At 35.5% G+C, this 19,067-nt stretch overlaps 1 protein-coding gene across 2 annotated transcripts in view; it reads right to left on the bottom strand.

The window, feature by feature from the left end:
- The window catches only part of LOC117328987 (protein mono-ADP-ribosyltransferase PARP14-like), a 61,580-nt gene that overhangs the window by 15,559 nt on the left and 26,954 nt on the right, over nucleotides 1–19,067 (bottom strand). The window contains exons 3-9 of one of the 2 annotated variants that reach the window (XM_033886642.1): nucleotides 13,447–13,529; nucleotides 3,878–4,099; nucleotides 3,418–3,633; nucleotides 3,074–3,146; nucleotides 2,752–2,837; nucleotides 1,859–2,095; nucleotides 1,179–1,409 (exon numbers count right to left, since the gene is read on the bottom strand). In XM_033886642.1, the coding sequence (XP_033742533.1) occupies nucleotides 1,179–1,409; nucleotides 1,859–2,095; nucleotides 2,752–2,837; nucleotides 3,074–3,146; nucleotides 3,418–3,633; nucleotides 3,878–4,099; nucleotides 13,447–13,529 (1,148 nt within the window). The remainder of the gene's footprint in view (nucleotides 1–1,178; nucleotides 1,410–1,858; nucleotides 2,096–2,751; nucleotides 2,838–3,073; nucleotides 3,147–3,417; nucleotides 3,634–3,877; nucleotides 4,100–13,446; nucleotides 13,530–19,067) is intronic. The other variant, XM_033886643.1, reaches the window with a different exon arrangement.

Here is a 19,067-nt window from a genome sequence, read left to right as displayed (position 1 = left end):
TTTTCTGATCGGTCCCAAAATGCAATATGCATAACTAGGCACCAAGGGGAACCTACATATGAAATTTGAGAAAGATCCCTTCAATACTTTCTCAGAAATAGAGATAACAAACTTCGATTGTCAAAATCCAAGATGGCTGCCTGTCGGCCATGTTGTTTTCCGATCGGTCCCAAAATGCAATATGCACAACTAGGCACCAAGGGGAACCCACATATGAAATTTGAGAAAGATCCCATCAGTACTTTCTCAGAAATAGCGATAACAAGAATTGTTTACGGACGGACGGACGGACGGACCACGGACGCAGGGCGATTTGAATAGCCCACCATCTGATGATGGTGGGCTAAAAATAAACATTACTCCTAAACTTCTAATGAATGTATAATCTAAATGAGAAGGTTATGAGGTGTATACTTTTGGACTTAAAGCTTTCCAAAAACTTACCCCAAAAACTTTGAAGTGGATTTTGGTGCTAAAAAAGTTAAGTCCACAAACATCTGGGGGCTGGGCCAAAAAGGGTCAAATTAATTGAAATTTTAAAAATCTTCTTCTCAAAACCCAAATAAGGTACAGTGTACAATCAAATACTCTTTTTAGATGGAGGGATCTTAAGAAGTAGTACCTAAATTGTGAATTTCATGACCCTAGAATCTCATGTTTGCCCCTGGAGAGAAGGCAAACTTACTATAGTTTATGTAAATCACATTTTTGACTATCATCTGTTTGATTTCTATTGTAATTAATTTTAGCTTGGTTTGCATTAGCAGTATTGGAAGGCAGATTGATGGTTTGCAAATGTTGGCCTGAGTGACCTCCGGGGGCAGATTGGCAGTCAAATTTGCAGAAATAATTCAAAATTCAGGTAACTGCTAAGGCCCATGGGCCTCTTGTTTTTTTCTTTCTTTTCTAAAATTCAAATAATTTATTCTGTAGCATATTTTTATTATAAATGTATTTCTATATATTGGAACTAAAAATAAATATTAATCATTGATACAGGCAGCCATTAGGTTGTGGAGCTTGTAAGTTCAAATTAAGCTTAAAGACAAAATTTAAGTATTATGGAGCATTAATACAACACAGAACAATTCATTGTTTTGCTCAAAGGTGAATTTAAGTATGTTCACAATCCTTTCAAGGTTCCTAGTAAAAGTATGATGTATTTTTATATGTCATACCCTTTGTAAAGTTCCTGCACTCTGGGCCTTGTTGTAGATCACTATTCGGACCAAAGTTAGTGTAGTTTGTGGACGATCATCGGTAAACTCCTTCACACAGTTAATCATGCCATCCGCTACAACATCTGCAGGAAAGCTAAGGCTACCAGTTCCTAGGGTTGGAAAAGCTATAGATCTGACACTGAAGCTGTTTGCCTCTTCCAAACATCCCATCATGAATCCAAACAGGTCCTTGAAAAATAGCATAAGTGTCATCTGCCATGTCTGTGTGCCTAGCTTCCTTTAAACTCCATGGTTTGCTTCCATGTATAAGAGATACCAAAGTACATACTAGAGGCAATCACATGTGATCTAGGGGTCGGACCCTAGGTCAATCTTTCATTCTGGGTCATAGGAACATGCCAAGCCCTTGTGAACAATAAGTGATCTGAGGGTTGGACCCTGGAGTTAATATTTCATCCTGGAACATGTCAAGACCCCGTAGAGGAGGAAATATTTACTTATGAAAATACACTGTTTTTTATCTTTCTATGTTTGGACAATGGAATCACATGCAGGATTGTGACAAATTTAACTGTAGGTTCCATTTTGTGCAAATAGCATACAATACTAGAAAATTAATTCCTGGGTTTAATTCAGAGGAAATTAAGCATAAATTGTGTAATTTGTAATCCACTGACCTCTTTTGCCTCCTCATGATCTGTGTTTGACCAGTCTGGTAGACAGGCATGGTAGACATAACTACAGGACAGACCGTACCCTTTAGTGGTCAGTATTTGCCCAGTGGAAATTCCATTGGGGTAACTTTTAGTGCATTCTTCCTGGAGACTTTCACCTGCGACCTTGAGCAGTGCCTCAGATAGGCCTCCAGTAGATAGATTTAGATCAAAACGTGCACTATTCACTATTACCTCCACCTGAAAAAAAAAATTAGAATTGTTTTCTCCTTTTTCTTTATACTTTGCCCTCTTATAATTACCCATCCATTGATTTTTACAATTTTTTCATTAATTCCATCATTTTTATTCGTTACACATTCCATGTTAAGTAAGAGACTGTGTTGCCCTGGTATATACTCATCTTCGCTAGCCAAGGCTTCTGATTACGTTACACTCCACGAACCCTTGGCGGATATAGTCGTGTTCAAACCGTCGCGCCCTGGAATCCCAGGGCACCCAATCAAATCGCGTTTTACATTCTGGCTTGGTTTCGCAGTAAACAAAAAATGCGGCACCCAGTACAGAGCTACATTGCCGACTATGTCATGGCATTTTACCTAAATACAAAAATCACAATCTTTGGGGGAACATTCGCAGTGTTTGATCAATTCATCAAGTCATTGATCACATATCTCAACGAAATGACACCAAACCTCGATGTGTGTTTGTAAACATCACCGATGAAGTAAATCGGTAACGCTTGTTTTGATTGGTCGAAAATTTCATGCGTGAAGGGTGGTAATTTCGAATCACCGCTAGAGGGCCAGAACTGACGCCTATATCTGCCAAGGGTTCGTGGAGTGTAACGTAATCAGAAGCCTTGGCTAGCGAAGATGGTATATACTGTACATCACCTGTTGTTGTGGAAGCTCCCCCATTACAACCTCCACGTCAGTTTGACCAAACTGTACTGAGACACACGTACTGCTCGATTTTCCTGCTGTAACATCAATGGTAGCATTTGATTAATCAATGAATTGTACCCATTTTAATTAATCCCATTTTTTGTTAACGTAATTATGTTAAATGTTTGTAAGACTGTTTTTATTTATTGTTGGCCTTTGTTTGTTTGCAAGATTGAATCATTGTTTACAGCAGTAAAGAACCCTAACGATGTGAAAATAAACGAAAACGACTCATTTTAGAAATCCAAAGTGATTGTTTTTTTACACATACCTGAGTAACTAGAAGACTGGCCTCCTGCGGAGTGTGATCCCGGCCTGAACTGTCGGATTTCTTGTAGAAATACCTTTACATATACAACAGTTACACGATCTCATGAAATTATTCTCACCAAACATTTATATCTTAATTGAAAAGGAATCATAAAATAAATACAAAATTATTTAGTTGAAGTATTAGACTTAAAATGATCTTATATCATGGAGTCTCAAAAAGACTATATAAGTGTATATCATAATATGTACCTTCAAACCACAAAATAACGTACCCACAAACTTTTTGTTATACAGCATTAAATTAATATGGTAAGACGACGTGACTTTTTTCTAAAAACTCACCTTGTATGTAGCTTTGTCATGCACAGCAAATACAATGGTGTGAATAGAGGAAGACCTGTGAGTCTTAGAGAATACCTCTATAGCCGTGAACGCAGCCTTGCTAGCCTCATCATACGGGTATCTCAAGTAACCCGTCCCCAGACTTGGAAACACAATGGTTTTCACCTTGAACTTGTCTGCCATTGTCAAGCAGTTTGTAATGACCTTCTGCAAACCCTTTAAATGAATATATTTCAAATCAAATACAAGTCAATTTGAAGATAGCTTCAAAATATATGCTCTTACTTCAATTTTTGTAGAAATATATCATATGATATAATATACATAGTCACACCTACAAGCATGTAAGGATGCCGTATTGTACAATAAAACCACCACAGCATCTCGGATAAAATGTTTTACTTCATCTATGGAAATCAAGTTATTAAGTGCATGAGCAGAACTATTTCACTATTTTTACCTGTGTGTTGTGATTCCACTTTGTTAGGTACACATGGTAGATTTTACGACACTTCAGATTGCCAGGCACAGAAACTGCCACATCACCTTCATTTATTTCTTGACAGTAATTGTTGTTCAAATCTACCTGTACATCAGGACCTGCAGTCTGAGCAAGAGCCTTAGCACCACGACCTTTGGTGAGGTCAAGGTCAGCAGATGCACAGTTGACGATTACATCTGCCTGTGAGATTGAAAATCTGAATGATTACCTGTATGCCTATAAATTGATTTTTTTATACAACAAATTTTCAATGTTTTCAGTTATTTTACATCTATTGATGATGAATACATTATAATTAAAGATTAATTTCGTCCATAGCAGTAATATCTTATTATGTAACAATATCTATCTACATCTTCATTTAAAAATTTGCAGATTGAGAAAGGGGATATATGTCTCTGATATACAAGGGTGTACATACATAGATTATTTTTATGCTGGGTTAAATCAAAACATCAATTAATTCTTATATATTTATGAAAAAAAATATGGTTTCTAAAAAATACAAGTGGCCCAAAGGGCCTTAACGGTCACCTGAGATTTGAAATATTTCGGCCAACTAAATTGACCCTTTTTGGCCCCACCCATCAGTCCTAATGGGGTCAGTCTATGAAGAGTATTTGATTCTAACATATAGTAGATAAGAAGATTTTTGAAATTTCAGTCAATTTGACCCTTTTTGGCCCCGCCCACCAGCCCCTGGGAGTCAACCTGGGCCAACATGTACATAACATCAAACTGTAATCCCATGCTGATAATTTGAACCAAGTTAGAATGAATTCCAATACAAATCCAACAAATAATAGTCAAAAATGTGATTTCCCTATATAAACTATAGTAAAGTTTACCCCCTCCCCAGGGGCAAACGTGAGACCCCAGGGTCATGAAATTCACAATTTTGGTAAAGCACCTTAAGACCCTTCCATCTATGAAGAGTATTTGATTCTACCATATATCTGAGAGTAGGGAAGAAGATTTTTGAAATTTTAGTCAATTTGACCCTTTTTGGCCCCGCCCACCAGCCCCTGGGAGTCAACTAGGGCCAACATGTACATACCATCAAAGTGTCATACCATGCTGATAATTTGATACAAGTTAGAATGAATTCCAATACAAATCCAACAAATAATAGTCAAAAATGTGATTTCCCTATATAAACTTTAGTAAAGTTTACCCCCTCCCCAGGGGCAAAAGTGAGACCCCAGGGTCATGAAATTCACACTTTTGGTAAAGCACCTGAAGAGCCTTCCATCCATGAAGAGTATTTGATTCTAACATATCTGAGAGTAGAGAAGAAGATTTTTGAAATTTTTGTCAATTTGACCCTTTTTGGCCCCGCCCACCAGCCCCTGGGGGTCAACTAGGGCCAACATGTACATACCATCAAACTGTCATCCCATGCTGATAATTTGATACAAGTTAGAATGAATTCCAATACAAATCCAACAAATAATAGTCAAAAATGTGATTTCCCTATATAAACTATAGTAAAGTTTACCCCCTCCCCAGGGGCAAAAGTGAGACCCCAGGGTCATGAAATTCACACTTTTGGTAAAGCACCTGAAGAGCCTTCCATCTATGAAGAGTATTTGATTCTAACATATCTGAGAGTAGAGAAGAAGATTTTTGAAATTTCAGTCAATTTGACCCTTTTTGGCCCCGCCCACCAGCCCCTGGGGGTCAACCAGGGCCAACATGTACATAACATCAAACTGTAATCCCATGCTGATAATTTGAACCAAGTTAGAATGAATTCCAATACAAATCCAACAAATAATAGTCAAAAATGTGATTTCCCTATATAAACTATAGTAAAGTTTATCCCCTCTCCAGGGGCAAACGTGAGACCCCAGGGTCATGAAATTCACAACTTTGGTAAAGCACCTGAAGAGCCTTCCATCTATGAAGAGTATTTGATTCTAACATATCTGAGAGTAGAGAAGAAGATTTTTGAAATTTCAGTCAATTTGACCCTTTTTTGCCCCGTCCACCAGCCCCTGGGGGTCAATCAGGGCCAATATGTACATAACATCAAACTGTAATCCCATGCTGATAATTTGAACCAAGTTAGAATGAATTCCAATACAAATCCAACAAATAATAGTCAAAAATGTGATTTCCCTATATAAACTTTAGTAAAGTTTACCCCCTCCCCAGGGGCAAACATGAGACCCCAGGGTCATGAAATTCACAATTTTGGTAAAGTGCCTTAAGACCCTTCCATCTATGAAGAGTATTTGATTCTACCATATATCTGAGAGTAGGGAAGAAGATTTTTGAAATTTTAGTCAATTTGACCATTTTTGGCCCCGCCCACCAGCCCCTGGGAGTCAACTAGGGCCAACATGTACATACCATCAAAGTGTCATACCATGCTGATAATTTGATACAAGTTAGAATGAATTCCAATACAAATCCAACAAATAATAGTCAAAAATGTGATTTCCCTATATAAACTATAGTAAAGTTTACCCCCTCCAGGGGCAAAAGTGAGACCCCAGGGTCATGAAATTCACACTTTTGGTAAAGCACCTGAAGAGCCTTCCATCTATGAAGAGTATTTGATTCTAACATATCTGAGAGTAGAGAAGAAGATTTTTGAAATTTCAGTCAATTTGACCCTTTTTGGCCCCGCCCACCAGCCCCTGGGAGTCAACCAGGGCCAACATGTACATAACATCAAACTGTAATCCCATGCCGATAATTTGAACCAAGTTAGAATGAATTCCAATACAAATCCAACAAATAATAGTCACAAATGTGATTTCCCTATATAAACTATAGTAAAGTTTATCCCCTCCCCAGGGGCAAACGTGAGACCCCAGGGTCATGAAATTCACAATTTTGGTAAAGCACCTGAAGAGCCTTCCATCTATGAAGAGTATTTGATTCTAACATATCTGAGAGTAGAGAAGAAGATTTTTGAAATTTCAGTCAATTTGACCCTTTTTTGCCCCGTCCACCAGCCCCTGGGGGTCAATCAGGGCCAATATGTACATAACATCAAACTGTAATCCCATGCTGATAATGTGAACCAAGTTAGAATGAATTCCAATACAAATCCAACAAATAATAGACAAAAATGTGATTTCCCTATATAAACTATAGTAAAGTTTACCCCCTCCCCAGGGGCAAACTTGAGACCTCAGGGTCATGAAATTCACAATTTTGGTAAAGTGCCTTAAGACCCTTCCATCTATGAAGAGTATTTGATTCTAACATATCTGAGAGTAGAGAAGAAGATTTTTGAAATTTCAGTCAATTTGACCCTTTTTTGCCCCGTCCACCAGCCCCTGGGGGTCAATCAGGGCCAATATGTACATAACATCAAACTGTAATCCCATGCTGATAATTTGAACCAAGTTAGAATGAATTCCAATACAAATCCAACAAATAATAGTCAAAAATGTGATTTCCCTATATAAACTTTAGTAAAGTTTACCCCCTCCCCAGGGGCAAACATGAGACCCCAGGGTCATGAAATTCACAATTTTGGTAAAGTATCTTAAGACCCTTCCATCTATGAAGAGTATTTGATTCTACCATATCTGAGAGTAGAGAAGAAGATTTTTGAAATTTCAGTCAATTTGACCCTTTTTGGCCCCGCCCACCAGCCCCTGGGGGTCAACCAGGGCCAACATGTACATACCATCAAACTGTCATCCCATGCTGATAATTTGAACCAAGTTAGAATGAATTCCAATACAAATCCAACAAATAATAGTCAAAAATGTGATTTCCCTATATAAACTATAGTAAAGTTTACCCCCTCCCCAGGGGCAAACGTGAGACCCCAGGGTCATGAAATTCACACTTTTGGTAAAGCACCTGAAGAGCCTTCCATCTATGAAGAGTATTTGATTCTAACATATCTGAGAGTAGAGAAGAAGATTTTTGAAATTTCAGTCAATTTGACCCTTTTTGGCCCCGCCCACCAGCCCCTGGGGGTCAACCAGGGCCAACATGTACATAACATCAAACTGTAATCCCATGCTGATAATTTGAACCAAGTTAGAATGAATTCCAATACAAATCCAACAAATAATAGTCAAAAATGTGATTTCCCTATATAAACTATAGTAAAGTTTACCCCCTCCCCAGGGGCAAACGTGAGACCCCAGGGTCATGAAATTCACAATTTTGGTAAAGCACCTGAAGAGCCTTCCATCTATGAAGAGTATTTGATTCTAACATATCTGAGAGTAGAGAAGAAGATTTTTGAAATTTCAGTCAATTTGACCCTTTTTGGCCCCGCCCACCAGCCCCTGGGGGTCAACCAGGGCCAACATGAACATACCATCAAACTGTCATCCCATGCTGATAATTTGAACCAAGTTAGAATGAATTCCAATACAAATCCAACAAATAATAGTCAAAAATGTGATTTCCCTATATAAACTATAGTAAAGTTTACCCCCTCCCCAGGGGCAAACGTGAGACCCCAGGGTCATGAAATTCACAATTTTGGTAAAGCACCTTAAGACCCTTCCATCTATGAAGAGTATTTGATTCTACCATATATCTGAGAGTAGGGAAGAAGATTTTTGAAATTTTAGTCAATTTGACCCTTTTTGGCCCCGCCCACCAGCCCCTGGGAGTCAACTAGGGCCAACATGTACATACCATCAAAGTGTCATACCATGCTGATAATTTGATACAAGTTAGAATGAATTCCAATACAAATCCAACAAATAATAGTCAAAAATGTGATTTCCCTATATAAACTATAGTAAAGTTTACCCCCTCCCCAGGGGCAAAAGTGAGACCCCAGGGTCATGAAATTCACACTTTTGGTAAAGCACCTGAAGAGCCTTCCATCTATGAAGAGTATTTGATTCTAACATATCTGAGAGTAGAGAAGAAGATTTTTGAAATTTCAGTCAATTTGACCCTTTTTGGCCCCGCCCACCAGCCCCTGGGAGTCAACCAGGGCCAACATGTACATAACATCAAACTGTAATCCCATGCCGATAATTTGAACCAAGTTAGAATGAATTCCAATACAAATCCAACAAATAATAGTCAAAAATGTGATTTCCCTATATAAACTATAGTAAAGTTTATCCCCTCCCCAGGGGCAAACGTGAGACCCCAGGGTCATGAAATTCACAATTTTGGTAAAGCACCTGAAGAGCCTTCCATCTATGAAGAGTATTTGATTCTAACATATCTGAGAGTAGAGAAGAAGATTTTTGAAATTTCAGTCAATTTGACCCTTTTTTGCCCCGTCCCACCAGCCCCTGGGGGTCAATCAGGGCCAATATGTACATAACATCAAACTGTAATCCCATGCTGATAATGTGAACCAAGTTAGAATGAATTCCAATACAAATCCAACAAATAATAGACAAAAATGTGATTTCCCTATATAAACTTTAGTAAAGTTTACCCCCTCCCCAGGGGCAAACTTGAGACCTCAGGGTCATGAAATTCACAATTTTGGTAAAGTGCCTTAAGACCCTTCCATCTATGAAGAGTATTTGATTCTAACATATCTGAGAGTAGAGAAGAAGATTTTTGAAATTTCAGTCAATTTGACCCTTTTTTGCCCCGTCCACCAGCCCCTGGGGGTCAATCAGGGCCAATATGTACATAACATCAAACTGTAATCCCATGCTGATAATTTGAACCAAGTTAGAATGAATTCCAATACAAATCCAACAAATAATAGTCAAAAATGTGATTTCCCTATATAAACTTTAGTAAAGTTTACCCCCTCCCCAGGGGCAAACATGAGACCCCAGGGTCATGAAATTCACAATTTTGGTAAAGTATCTTAAGACCCTTCCATCTATGAAGAGTATTTGATTCTACCATATTTGAGAGTAGAGAAGAAGATTTTTGAAATTTCAGTCAATTTGACCCTTTTTGGCCCCGCCCACCAGCCCCTGGGGGTCAACCAGGGCCAACATGAACATACCATCAAACTGTCATCCCATGCTGATAATTTGAACCAAGTTAGAATGAATTCCAATACAAATCCAACAAATAATAGTCAAAAATGTGATTTCCCTATATAAACTATAGTAAAGTTTACCCCCTCCCCAGGGGCAAACGTGAGACCCCAGGGTCATGAAATTCACAATTTTGGTAAAGCACCTTAAGACCCTTCCATCTATGAAGAGTATTTGATTCTACCATATATCTGAGAGTAGGGAAGAAGATTTTTGAAATTTTAGTCAATTTGACCCTTTTTGGCCCCGTCCACCAGCCCCTGGGGGTCAATCAGGGCCAATATGTACATAACATCAAACTGTAATCCCATGCTGATAATGTGAACCAAGTTAGAATGAATTCCAATACAAATCCAACAAATAATAGACAAAAATGTGATTTCCCTATATAAACTATAGTAAAGTTTACCCCCTCCCCAGGGGCAAACTTGAGACCTCAGGGTCATGAAATTCACAATTTTGGTAAAGTGCCTTAAGACCCTTCCATCTATGAAGAGTATTTGATTCTACCATATTTGAGAGTAGAGAAGAAGATTTTTGAAATTTCAGTCAATTTGACCCTTTTTGGCCCCGCCCACCAGCCCCTGGGGGTCAACCAGGGCCAACATGAACATACCATCAAACTGTCATCCCATGCTGATAATTTGAACCAAGTTAGAATGAATTCCAATAGAAATCCAACAAATGATAGTCAAAAATGTGATTTCCCTATATAAACTATAGTAAAGTTTACCCCCTTCCCAGGGGCAAACTTGAGACCCCAGGGTCATGAAATTCACAATTTTGGTAAAGTACCTTAAGACCCTTCCATCTATGAAGAGTATTTGATTCTACCATATTTGAGAGTAGAGAAGAAGATTTTTGAAATTTCAGTCAATTTGACCCTTTTTGGCCCCGCCCACCAGCCCCTGGGGGTCAACCAGGGCCAATATGTACATACCATCAAACTGTCATCCCATGCTGATAATTTGATACAAGTTAGAATGAATTCCAATACAAATCCAACAAATAATAGTCAAAAATGTGATTTCCCTATATAAACTATAGTAAAGTTTACCCCTCCCCAGGGGCAAACGTGAGACCCCAGGGTCATGCAATTCACAATTTTGGTAAAGCACCACAAGACCCTTTCATCTATAAGAGTGTTTGACTCCACCATATCTGAGAGTAGAGAAGAAGATTTTTGAAGTTTTAGTCAATTTGCCCCTTTTTGGCCCCACCCCTCAGGCCCCTGGGGGGTGGGGACCATATAATTCACAATTTTTGTTGACCTTCAGCCATAGAAACTTTCTGCCAAATTTCATTGAATTTTGTTAAGTGGTTTTGGAGAAGAAGTCAAAAATGTAAAAAGTTTACGGACGCACGACGGACGACGGACGACGACGGACAAAAGGCGATTAGAATAGGTCACTTGAGACTTCGTCTCAGGTGACCTAAAAATGAAAAGTATAACTTGTGGTTTCAAACAAGAGTACTGCATGGTGGAACAAAAAAATGATAATACAAACATGCCCATCGAATGCCATATACAAGCAATACAATCTAATGCCATATAGTGTTTTAACTACATGCCCATGAAATGATATATACATTGTACATGTATAGTGTTTTACTATGTCCATCCAATATGCCATAAAGAGTTAAAACTATACCGCCATCAAATGCCAAATAGTTTTTTCCAATTATACACCAATCGAATGCCATATAGTGTTTTAACTATCTTTCATTAAAATCAGATTTGTATCATCTTTAAAGAGCGACTAACCGGCATTCTATCAATCTAACCTTTCATGACAAAGTCAATGATCATTTTTTCCAACAGTTTGATGTAAAACAATTTATCAAAAGTTTCCAATTCATTTAATCAATATTTCAATTTCTACTCAAGTTGGACTCAATGAAACTACCAAACTTAATCTGTTTCATTTGCCCATGAATTTGACCAGATTATAACACTGATCAGTACGTATGAATACATGGTTAAGGGGAAAGAGCTCTTTTTCTACATTGTTGTTATAAACATGGAATAATTATCAAAATTATCAAATTTATAATGTATTGTATTTTATGAAAGACCAGATATGCTAAATACTTCTATTTTGACAAAATAATGCTGTATTTTAATCCTAAAATGGCGGACTATTTTTCTCGATCGACTAGACATATACAATCTGGAACTCCTCCGGCTTTTCCGCGTTTGGACTTGCACAAGCTTCGAGACATTAATATCTAGACCTACTTTTTTATTCGAAAAAAAAAAATTGAAATATAGGGATTGAATCTTGATTTGGTCGATTTCATGGGGTTATGAATTGATTTGCTCTTGAAACAAATTCAACATGAACTGCTTTGCAGTTCATTAAATTTGTCTCAAGAGCAATTCAATTCATGACCCCATGAAATCGGCCAAATCAAGATTCAATCCTTAAGTGATATCATTGATCTTATGATTATAAAGCCAACCAAGTTTTAAAGAAATTGATATAAAACTTCTAGGAAATCTGAGTATAATTATCTCTCGGGAATCCTTAAAGCCAAGTTTTAGGAAGCAGCATTATAATACTTGAATCACTTGATCACCTACATGAAAGAACTTGTCGATTTACACTTAAAAACAATGTTACATGTGCACCATTGATGAGTATATTTACCAGATCCACATGAGGTAACTAATGTAACAGAGGTCATTTTAAAATATATTTTCTTACCCAATGCCTCTACTGGGGATTTAACCCAATACTCCTGACTAATTATTAGATTAAAAGAAGAATTCTCTCTGGCAGAGTTAGCAGGAAGCAGTTAGTAATTCCCAAGAATACCTATATATAAACTTAATTGTCTCTACCAAACCAATTACTATGATCATCAAGAAGCATGAAGTACATTATCAATAATCAATGTATCTAATACAAATACTATAGACAACCTTAATCATGTCAAATGACTTTCTGTACTATACCAAGTACTGACAGATTACTTATTACTTTTAATGATTCATATTTGACCCTTATGAAATTGAAAGTAGGTCAAGGTTATTCATCTGAATTAATTAACCTATTAGTCCTTCAGCTTAGCATACCCAATTATCATGACCTTAGCCCAAAACATGTTCCGCAGCAAAGGGCCATAACCCTTACTTCAGATCTGGTCCTAATATTGAACCCGTCGACATAAAGCTCAAACTATACCAATCATTAATTTCAACAAAATCCATATATATGTTTTTCACAAATTACGTTTACAAGGCCCAACGGTAATGACTTTTATTGTTTAACATCCTATCAAGAACGATGATCATTAAGGATTGCCAAATTAGTGGTACTAAAACTGCAAAGGGCCATAACTCTATAAGATAAGATCAAATCGGTCCCATTGTTGTGCAAAATCATATTGATATTAGGTTGCATACTTTTCATTAAAATCTGTTCATATTTAATTTACTCAAGTTATTGTGTTCACAAGAAAGATAACTCAAGATAGATGACTCACAGAGCATGGAGGACAACGGCGAACAAAAAGGTTATGGCGACATTAAAATTGAGAACATTTCAAAACACATCAAGGACTTTTTACCTTCTGCTGAACGAAACTTTCATTGATGATGCTGACTTTAATACTTCCGATAGTCTTAAACTTTCTGGATGGAGACTGAGGATCTGATGTCAAAAAAAAACAAAAACAAATGCATGGGGTGAATTCTAAGACAAATTATTTCAAAATTCATTTCATTTCATGTGTCCTTAAAATGTAATATATGTGATGGTATAATTTACATAATACATCATTCTCTAACTCAATAGCACAAAGTTTCAACAAATTAACACGTAAACATATCAAGTAAGTGAAACATACATGTATCATTTTGTGTTTAATATTGAATTTATTTTTTCATGTTTCACTTAGTATAAAAAATCTGATTATCTGAAAAATAATGTTTAAAATGTAAGCTACTTCAAATCCTTGCTTCAACTTTGTGATTTTAATTTTTGACACAGGGGTAACCCTGAGTCATAGGGATTGATATGAAAACCGGAAATGGCAGTGGTAAAAAGACAGGTACTGCCGTCTACCGGGCTCTCAGAACAATATTACAATACACAATTTTTGCTTCTGCTGAACGGAAGATGTGAAATAATTAGTGTAGTTAAAGTGGTTCCTATAAATTAGTCATAATCATATTATTATAACATCATTTCTTTCTTATTTTATTGTCTAAGTATATGTTTGTGTGTTTGATTTTTACTTTCGAAGCTAAAAGCTAACCTGCCATACTGGATATTATACGGTTAGGATATTTACCGAAACGGACCGAAACGGACTTGGAATTACCGAAACGGAGGAAAATGGGGCTTAAATTAGCATTATTTTCAGAGAACGGACCCGAATGTATGTTCTACAATGCCCAACTGTATCATTTATAAAATGTTGGGGGTTTATTTGACCGAGAAGTATTTTAATTCGATTTTTTAATCGTTCGCGATTAGCGGCCCGATTGTCGTCCGAGTTGAATTACCGAAATGGCCAATAATGGACCCGAAATCGATATTTTTTCAAGAGAATGGACCAAATATAGTATTATTTGGTGTGTATAGAGGTCAGAGGTAAAGTTTGTTTTATTTCTTTGGCCTAGAAGTTTTTTTTTAAATAATAATTAAAATACCCGATTGATGGCCAAATTTTCGATTGAGACGAACTACCGAAATGGAATTAAATTTACCTTAAATTATCTGTTTTTGAAGAGAAAGGACCCGAAATATTATTCTTCAGTACATAATTGAATAATGCATGAAATATGAGGGGTGTATGTGACCTAGAAGTGTTTGAATTTATTTTTTTAAAAACCTCGCGATTTCACATTCAGATTGTAAACTGAGTCGCTCGCATAGGGCGTGAGTAAACGAAAGAGCCGGAAAACGGAAATCCGGATTATCTGAACACATGCAAAAATACTTATAAATAGTTATAATCAATATAAGGATTTCTTGTTATTTATAGTTTTTTTACTATAAAAATACTGTGTTTGATTCTTTATGTAAAATTGTTGTGGAACTTTATTTTTTAAAACAATTCATTTTAACAATTTGTAAAAATAGTGATTTTTTTTCCTCACCAATCCATATTTAAACTTCAAACTTGAAGTAATTAATGAATTTAATTGAAGTCAAGGCAATGAATCAATATTTTTCATAATCAATTTTTTGATAAACTGCAAAAAAGTGTACAGATGACATTTTGTGCCATGCTGTCCCAAAATTTCCATTATAATTCTAAAATCAAAAATTAATCTATAAATATGATAGCCTGTCAATATCCACAAAGCGAGTGTAGTCTACAGTAATCCCAATCATGTCAGTGGATAGTGGTTCATATGCATATTACTGTAATATGAACAGATCTTTTTTCATATAACTTTAGAATGAATTATATCAAATTTAGATTATGTCTCAAGAACAATAAGTGGATTATTGGAATTAAATTTTAAATGAAATCAACATGTCAGTGTAACTTCAGCAAAAATTCATTATTGTTAAAAATCAGATTCATGAATAATATCTATTCTTAAAAAATCAACAGAATATTCATAATCCATCAGCTGTATACATGTATGTATAACAAGAGATCCCAGAGGGATCTACGCATCCACCATTGAGATTGATCTCTTTTCTACTTTTCCATTCTTTCCTCTCTTACTTTAATTCATTTAATTACTATGGGAAACCAACATATGAAGTTTAAGATAAGATCTTAAGAAAAACTTTTGGAAAAGTATCAATAACAGATTTAACAGTCGAAACCTATGGTTGGCTGGCTGCCTTTAAGACATTTTGTTTTCCACCTACAGAATAAAGATTTTTGCTCACCATCATCAGATGGAAGTACATAAACAATTCTTTATAATTCCCATTTTTTGAAAAGTACTGCCTAACAAATTCCCTTGATCCCTACTTTTGTCTATTTATCTTTGAGTCTGATCTGAGGAAAACAAAATGTCCGAAACGGACTTGGAATTACCGAAACGGAGGAAAATGGGGCTTAAATTAGCATTATTTTCAGAGAACGGACCCGAATGTATGTTCTACAATGCCCAACTGTATCATTTATAAAATGTTGGGGGTTTATTTGACCGAGAAGTATTTTAATTCGATTTTTTAATCGTTCGCGATTAGCGGCCCGATTGTCGTCCGAGTTGAATTACCGAAATGGCCAATAATGGACCCGAAATCGATATTTTTTCAAGAGAATGGACCAAATATAGTATTATTTGGTGTGTATAGAGGTCAGAGGTAAAGTTTGTTTTATTTCTTTGGCCTAGAAGTTTTTTAAAATAATAATTAAAATACCCGATTGATGGCCAAATTTTCGATTGAGACGAACTACCGAAATGGAATTAAATTTACCTTAAATTATCTGTTTTTGAAGAGAAAGGACCCGAAATATTATTCTTCAGTACATAATTGAATAATGCATGAAATATGAGGGGTGTATGTGACCTAGAAGTGTTTGAATTTATTTTTTTAAAAACCTCGCGATTTCACATTCAGATTGTAAACTGAGTCGCTCGCATAGGGCGTGAGTAAACGAAAGAGCCGGAAAACGGAAATCCGGATTATCTGAACACATGCAAAAATACTTATAAATAGTTATAATCAATATAAGGATTTCTTGTTATTTATAGTTTTTTAACTATAGAAATACTGTGTTTGATTCTTTATGTAAAATTGTTGTGGAACTTTATTTTTTTAAAACAATTCATTTTAACAATTTGTAAAAATAGTGATTTTTTTTTCTCACCAATCCATATTTAAACTTCAAACTTGAAGTAATTAATGAATTTAATTGAAGTCAAGGCAATGAATCAATATTTTTCATAATCAATTTTTTGATAAACTGCAAAAAAGTGTACAGATGACATTTTGTGCCATGCTGTCCCAAAATTTCCATTATAATTCTAAAATCAAAAATTAATCTATAAATATGATAGCCTGTCAATATCCACAAAGCGAGTGTAGTCTACAGTAATCCCAATCATGTCAGTGGATAGTGGTTCATATGCATATTACTGTAATATGAACAGATCTTTTTTCATATAACTTTAGAATGAATTATATCAAATTTAGATTATGTCTCAAGAACAATAAGTGGATTATTGGAATTAAATTTTAAATGAAATCAACATGTCAGTGTAACTTCAGCAAAAATTCATTATTGTTAAAAATCAGATTCATGAATAATATCTATTCTTAAAAAATCAACAGAATATTCATAATCCATCAGCTGTATACATGTATGTATAACAAGAGATCCCAGAGGGATCTACGCATCCACCATTGAGATTGATCTCTTTTCTACTTTTCCATTCTTTCCTCTCTTACTTTAATTCATTTAATTACTATGGGAAACCAACATATGAAGTTTAAGATAAGATCTTAAGAAAAACTTTTGGAAAAGTATCAATAACAGATTTAACAGTCGAAACCTATGGTTGGCTGGCTGCCTTTAAGACATTTTGTTTTCCACCTACAGAATAAAGATTTTTGCTCACCATCATCAGATGGAAGTACATAAACAATTCTTTATAATTCCCATTTTTTGAAAAGTACTGCCTAACAAATTCCCTTGATCCCTACTTTTGTCTATTTATCTTTGAGTCTGATCTGAGGAAAACAAAATGTCCGAAACGGACTTGGAATTACCGAAACGGAGGAAAATGGGGCTTAAATTAGCATTATTTTCAGAGAACGGACCCGAATGTATGTTCTACAATGCCCAACTGTATCATTTATAAAATGTTGGGGGTTTATTTGACCGAGAAGTATTTTAATTCGATTTTTTAATCGTTCGCGATTAGCGGCCCGATTGTCGTCCGAGTTGAATTACCGAAATGGCCAATAATGGACCCGAAATCGATATTTTTTCAAGAGAATGGACCAAATATAGTATTATTTGGTGTGTATAGAGGTCAGAGGTAAAGTTTGTTTTATTTCTTTGGCCTAGAAGTTTTTTTTTAAATAATAATTAAAATACCCGATTGATGGCCAAATTTTCGATTGAGACGAACTACCGAAATGGAATTAAATTTACCTTAAATTATCTGTTTTTGAAGAGAAAGGACCCGAAATATTATTCTTCAGTACATAATTGAATAATGCATGAAATATGAGGGGTGTATGTGACCTAGAAGTGTTTGAATTTATTTTTTTAAAAACCTCGCGATTTCACATTCAGATTGTAAACTGAGTCGCTCGCATAGGGCGTGAGTAAACGAAAGAGCCGGAAAACGGAAATCCGGATTATCTGAACACATGCAAAAATACTTATAAATAGTTATAATCAATATAAGGATTTCTTGTTATTTATAGTTTTTTAACTATAGAAATACTGTGTTTGATTCTTTATGTAAAATTGTTGTGGAACTTTATTTTTTAAAACAATTCATTTTAACAATTTGTAAAAATAGTGATTTTTTTTTCTCACCAATCCATATCTAAACTTCAAACTTGAAGTAATTAATGAATTTAATTGAAGTCAAGGCAATGAATCAATATTTTTCATAATCAATTTTTTGATAAACTGCAAAAAAGTGTACAGATGACATTTTGTGCCATGCTGTCCCAAAATTTCCATTATAATTCTAAAATCAAAAATTAATCTATAAATATGATAGCCTGTCAATATCCACAAAGCGAGTGTAGTCTACAGTAATCCCAATCATGTCAGTGGATAGTGGTTCATATGCATATTACTGTAATATGAACAGATCTTTTTTCATATAACTTTAGAATGAATTATATCAAATTTAGATTATGTCTCAAGAACAATAAGTGGATTATTGGAATTAAATTCTAAATGAAATCAACATGTCAGTGTAACTTCAGCAAAAATTCACTATTGTTAAAAATCAGATTCATGAATAATATCTATTCTTAAAAAATCAACAGAATATTCATAATCCATCATCTGTATACATGTATGTATAACAAGAGATCCCAGAGGGATCTACGCATCCACCATTGAGATTGATCTCTTTTCTACTTTTCCATTCTTTCCTCTCTTACTTTAATTCATTTAATTACTATGGGAAACCAACATATGAAGTTTAAGATAAGATCTTAAGAAAAACTTTTGGAAAAGTATCAATAACATATTTAACAGTCGGAAACCTATGGTTGGCTGGCTGCCTTTAAGACATTTTG

Source organism: Pecten maximus, chromosome 6 (assembly GCF_902652985.1).
Source record: "Pecten maximus chromosome 6, xPecMax1.1, whole genome shotgun sequence".
Lineage (NCBI taxonomy): Eukaryota > Metazoa > Mollusca > Bivalvia > Pectinida > Pectinidae > Pecten > Pecten maximus.
Note: the sequence above shows the minus strand (reverse complement) of the source record. Positions and strands in the feature narration are given on the sequence as shown.